This window comes from Amblyomma maculatum, chromosome 1 (assembly GCF_055883805.1).
Source record: "Amblyomma maculatum isolate TAMU_Amacu chromosome 1, ASM5588380v1, whole genome shotgun sequence".
NCBI lineage: Eukaryota > Metazoa > Arthropoda > Arachnida > Ixodida > Ixodidae > Amblyomma > Amblyomma maculatum.
This window is the reverse complement of record NC_139344.1, coordinates 481,872,556-481,878,555: the sequence shown is the minus strand read 5'-3', so window position 1 is coordinate 481,878,555 and position 6,000 is coordinate 481,872,556. Positions and strand designations below refer to the sequence as shown.

General features: G+C 50.5%; 1 protein-coding gene across 1 annotated transcript in view; it reads left to right on the top strand.

Annotated features, from left to right (window-relative positions):
- The first annotated feature begins 289 nt into the window (after nucleotides 1-289).
- Galphai (G protein alpha i subunit) overlaps nucleotides 290-6,000 on the top strand; it is a 134,686-nt gene continuing 128,975 nt past the window's right edge. The window contains exon 1 of the mRNA XM_084607549.1: nucleotides 290-697. Within this exon, the coding sequence (XP_084463675.1) occupies nucleotides 577-697 (121 nt within the window). The 5' untranslated portion in view covers nucleotides 290-576. The remainder of the gene's footprint in view (nucleotides 698-6,000) is intronic.

Sequence of the window (6,000 nt, the reverse complement as noted above, 5' to 3'; positions counted from 1 at the left end):
CTGAAATACGCCAGAGCAGAGCACCAAGAGCACCACCCCAGATCCGAGCTTCCGATTCCTAACAGCAAAGCGCACGTCGCTCCGCCTGCAAATGAAAAGACCACTCCTCGACCCCTCAGCAGCCCTTGAGGCCTTGAGGTAGCTGAGGCAGCTGAAATTTACTGAAATACGCCAGAGCAGAGCACCAAGAGCACCACCCCAGATCCGAGCTTCCGATTTCCCCGCCGATCGAGCAATCGAGCGCGCGTGTACGCACGCTCATTTCCGGCGTGCGGCGGCGTAAGCGTACCTCCACATCCGGCAACAGGTTTGAAAACTTGGCTCGTCGAAGCCGTCGGTCGGTTGGTGGGCAGGTGACCGCCGCCTTTGCGACCTGTGACTCGCGTGTTCACCGTGATCGAGCTGCCTGTGATGTATTCAGACGTGCGATAACCGACTGTTCCGACGAAGCGACGACCGACGACGACGCCGAAGCCTCACCGGAAAGGGAAACAATCGTGGGGGATAAATTGGTGGTGTGAAACATAGCGTCCGCCGGTTAGGCCTAGCAACGCCGCTGCCGCCGGTTCAGTCGACATGGGTTGTGCCGTGAGTACCGCAGCCGACAAGGAGGCCGCCGAACGATCCAAAAAGATCGACAGAGACCTTCGAGCTGATGGCGAAAGGCAAGCGAGGGAAGTCAAGCTCCTGCTGCTGGGTAGGTTGCTTCGTACTGTGTATCCGAACGTCGTCTTCGCCTGACAGGTGGCCTGATCTGTCAAGCTCGCGCGCCCTGTTCAGATGTTTCACGGACGCGCGTGCTCGTTAGGATGCCACATTTGCAACGGTGATCTCGCACTGCTTTGCACTGTGCCGAATGCACTGCGCGCACGCTGCTACCGAGTGCTTGATGCTCGAGGCGTGCGTCAGCTCTGATGCTTAACCCTAATCAACCACTCCCACGGCGGTGGTCTCGCGCCGGGAACCGGCCGGTCGCTCCGTACACCGGCGGGAATTGCGGCGAAGTTTTGCTTTTTAGGGCCGCGATTAACGCATCCCCGATAAGCAGAGGGGGGCCTGGCGGGACGAATCTCCTCTCGGCGTAGCTCATAAACACAGCTCTCACTTTCGGCTCCGATCAAGGGGTTCCTCCTGCTTTCGGCCAGCGGCGTGCGCTGTTGGCTTGCTACAACGCCTGTCACGCTGGCGATTTCGAGCCGAGGGCTGCCGTTCGCTCCGTTAGTGAAGCGGATATTGGTTTTCGCTAGGACAACGTTACGAGTTCGCGCACAAGCTGCATGCTTGGCGTTCGCGGCCAGCCGTACTGTCCGGTACGGTGCGTAGGCCCTTTCAAAAAATGGATAGTCGCGTTCGCATCCGCTTTTGGTATCGGGCTTGTCGATAGCTTTCGCAACGCATGCACGTTGCCTGCAGATCGGCCGAGATTGAAAATGTGCTGGCGACTATGCGACACCCGGTCGCAACCACCCAGCGTGCGGAGCCGCTCGCTGTCGGGAATTTTTTCCTAGATTCTACACGAATCACTCATTCAGGAAAGTGTTGGCGACCAAGCGGAGGTTTAGAATACAGCAGCAGCGTCATTTGTCAGGAGCGCTGTAAGTGCAAATGGAGCTTCGAAAGGTGATAGCGAGAGGATGGAAAAGAAAAACGAAAATCGTGTGCGGGGCGCGGTTAAGTTCTTAGTAGACGCTCGGTCCCCAGAAGAAGTGCGCGTCGACTGTGCCATTTCGCAGATGCAGATGTCCACTTTCCTCGAGTAGCAGACGACGCGCCCGGCGACACGCGTTTGTAGTGCGCCTACACGGGCGCCGGCAGCAGCATAACGGACCCCCGTCGCGCCCGACATTGGACGTGTCTTCGGTGAGGAAGCCGGGCACCACACCTCCCGGCGGTTGCACCGAGGCCTTCGCACCCCGCTCGTCACGTCCCCGCCGTGCCCCGTCTTCCGTGTCGCCTCGGCTCTTGCGTAATTAACGAGTCGATTAGCATCTGCTCTGTCCGTGCCTGTACAGCGCTGAGAAGGCAGCCGTAAACTGAATTTTTTAAAACGCGACATGAAGGTCCATCTGCCCTGCTGCAGATCAGGCGAAAAGAAAACGGAGTTGACTCCGAATTCCACTGGCGGGAATAGTCGCTGCTATCTGGGGAAAACTGTTTTCGAGTGACCATTAATCTCCTCTACGCTTCTTTCGTGATCAGCAGCCTCGCTCTGCGGGTAAAAATAAAAGAACGCGTCGACGCGTACGCGGCTTTTGCGCAACCGCGGAGATAGAATTTAAATGCACGCTTGCAGTGCCAACCAGCAAGGACCCGGCAGGAGCGTTATGTCGCGCGTTGTGTCAACAACTTGGGATTACCCCACAGTTGGGTGAAAGGTCGCGCGGCTTCCCGTGTAGGGGGGGCGGTGGCAGGATGTTAGCTCATCTGCCGGAGGCTGTGCCAACTTCACTGCTATCTTTTGCCTTGCAGCTGCACACTGCTGGGTACAAATTGTCATTGCTGTGCACTTGTGTTTGGAGTGCACAGAGCCCATCACCTTACTTCTTGCAGCTAGAGTTTGAGCATTCTGTTGGTTGAGTGAATGTTAGCCTGATGAACTGTGGCTATTTTGGCTGAACCTCTTAAGGTGGATTCACAAGACGGACCGAATAGCGAAGCGATCGGTCACGTGACCTCTGATCCGGGGTCCGTCCGTCCGCGACGAGCATTCACACGGTGGGAGAGAACAGCAGACGACAGAGCGGACTTACTCTTGCTCCCAGAGCACTGCGCGAGAGGTGCGCTGCGCCGTTTTGCATAGTTTTGCCAAAGTATTGTTGTGGTGACTGTTTCGCTCGAAGTGGTATACACTACGCAGGCAGTTCTCTGCAGTGCAAGCGATCGAGCTTACTCTATGAGAGCTGCATGAACATGCTGCTTTCAACCTTTTGAAGACAACCATTCGGACTGTTATGCTCCCGGTACATACGTGCCAAATGCCAAAGCTTATGCAGCGTAACTGTAAGCGCGCCAAAACACTTGAGGAAAGCGATTAATACATTCAAGCGAGTGCTCTGTGCAGCCACAAAACTCACGCATTCGTGGTATCGCACAGTGAAAGAGCCTGCCACTGTAATTTCTGTGAAAACCATGTACAGCGAATGAAGACAAAAACAGGCTAGTTCGACTCCAAAATAGGAACGACTGCGGTCAGTCGTTTGAAGCTGCTTCTCGCTTTCCTCCAGCGTTTTAGTGCAATGTATGTTAGGTTGTCTATGCTTGGGCACCGGGAGCATAGCTGGAAAGCGTTTCACGAGAGAAATAAATAAATAAAAAATGTCTTGTCCGTGAAGGATCCGAATTGTGAAAAGGACTCGCGGCCTTATCGCGAATTGCTGCTTGCGGACTGAAGCGAAGCAGCGGAATTCACTGACGTAGGGTCACGTCACAGCGAATCAATCGTGAGTGTGATTTGCGATTTGGTCCGCCGTGTGAATCCACCTTTACGGTTTAACAAAGCTCTCTTAGGGAAATCGGTGAGTCATTGAAGTAACAAACTCCCATAACATTCGCCGGCATGCAATCTTGTGCTTTGTGCATGTGCGATGGTATGAGTGTATCCATATCCAGTTCTTTTCAGTCTTGTTTGAAATTGAGCCACTAAACAATCATTGAATGAAACCTAAAAACAGCAGTGCAAATGACTCCATAACATGATTACAACCCACATTGAAGTGCACAGGCTAGCATCGCTGGCTGCTGCATTAGGCAACGAAGCCATTGCAGCAGACTAACATTGCACATGTTATACCTCTGTCAATTGAACACTTCCGATCCTCATTGAACTCGATCTGCATTGAGGCTTTCAAGAAGGATTGAAGCATTTGGTGCTACACGGGCGTTTTCAATGAGCACTGAGAAATGTCCTTCGTGTGTGCTAGGTGACTTCAAATGTTCTGCCGACAGCCGAAGCACAGTGATCTGTCGTCTGCCATCAGTCGCTATGAGTTTCAACAAGAAACGCGAGATTGGGGTAATGACTGCGCGATTTCAGCGTACACAGCAGCATTTCGCTTTTGGTGCGCCTCAGGCCACCTAATTTATCTTCCCAGTAGTCGATGAGTGCTGCATGCAGTTTCTCTTTCGCTCCAGTTTCCGCGCCGACTCAGTTGAAGAGGACGCCATCTTTACAAGCGGTGGATCGTGGTGTCGAGATTACGAAATTATTTCAACAACATGCTCAGCAAGCTTAATGCTCTACGAATGTTCTAACAATGCTTTAAAAATGTTGTATCATGCCTTTTAATACTTTTATATGGTATTATTTGCAGTTCTACTGCATTGATTACTTTAATTTTAGAGCTCGCTGATGACGAAGGTGTCGACGACCGCTTTCGAGTGTGCTTGAAGTCTCAAGAGCGATTGAGGAAGCAGTTTGAAGTCAAGCAGGCTCCAGCTCGATTGCACTTGAAGGTTGCCGTGTGTGACAACCTCGATCTGCATTCAATTCAATGCAGATCGAGTTCAATGAGGATCGAAAGTGTTCGTGCAACAGGGGTATTAAAAAGCCACTTTGCCTAAGACAGCAATCCATAGCGCAAAGTCAGTCCGAAAGTAAGACCACACATACACTTGCATGGCCACATTGCTTGACCAGCTGTGCACGTTGGAGGTGCTAGCGATTTTTGAACTGCTGTAGGTCATTGCTGTTGTAAAAGCGGGTATAGAGAGCAAAGCCCATTCTCCCGGCCTGAATGTGGAGTATTCAACTGCTGCACACATTTCGGCAACAAAAATGCCAGGCAATTCATGTATACTGAAGTGTTGAGCCGCTTTACTGTTTTTCTGACTCCGTTGTCTGGTCTCGTTGGACAGCAGAAATGCGTAGTGAACTGAATTCAGATAAGGCTGAATTTGTTCCTTTTATATGTTCCAGAACAAGGAAAAAATTAAAATGCTCAACGTTTTGCCTGTCTTACGGAGGTAGACAGTTTTAGCCTCTTGTACGCTGTTTTTGCCGGGCTGCTTGGAAAAGGCCAAGTAAAGGTGGTGTACTTTCAGCCTGACATGTCAGCTTTGCTGACCACTACCACATTCATATGTGTATCCAAAGTTTCCACATATTTGTATTCAATGTGTGCGTGCCAAGTTTGCATATGTAACAAGCCCATGTTTTTATTATAGTACAGTGACATGGTTTGGGTTCTCTGGCATTTACATACTACTAAGCTCAATCTTTTGGGATCAGTCCTAGTGCAGGTTATGCAGCATTAATTTATTCAGAGGCTGTGGAAATGACAGCATTTAGATATTTTATATGCATGAGAAGGACAATGAGTTCCTTCCAAACACTTAAGGGGCATCAACATCCGCTGGCCACATTGACATTGCATGGGAAATGGAGACATGAAGGCCAACTGCAACAAATTTTTTTGCTCCGCAAAAGAGCGTTTTCTAGCTATACTGCCTGAGAGAGTACTAAAAACAAAATATGGCATTCGGAAATGAAGCGACTGCTTCAGGATATGCGTGCCAGTGTAATGAATTTAGATGACTACGAAGAAATGCCAACTGCCGGCACAACTGTAATTTGTTTAGCCTGATATTTTCTGTACTTCAGAAGTGCATGCAGCGCTCGCATTCTTGCGGGCTGTGCGTAAATTCATGTATCTTGACTGCTCCACATTGTCTCAGCATGGTAATTGTGGCACAAAGTGTAAAAACATGACCGATGTAGCAAACCTACCATGGCAGAAACAGTGCTAAGACGGGACGGAGCAAGAACTCAACATAAGCGCTGACTAGCAACTGGTGTTTATCGCAGAAATACATATACACACCGCAGCCCCACAATCGAAACAAGCAGAAAGCGCACATGCTCAGGTCATGAAAAAGGTCAACGTAAGTAACAGCAAGGGTGACCGGGTGAAAATAAACAAGAAAAAATAACAGGAACTCGTTAACTTACTGCAGGCGCGCGTCAAGAATGAAATGAAAGTGGCGAGGTGAATAGCACGTGTT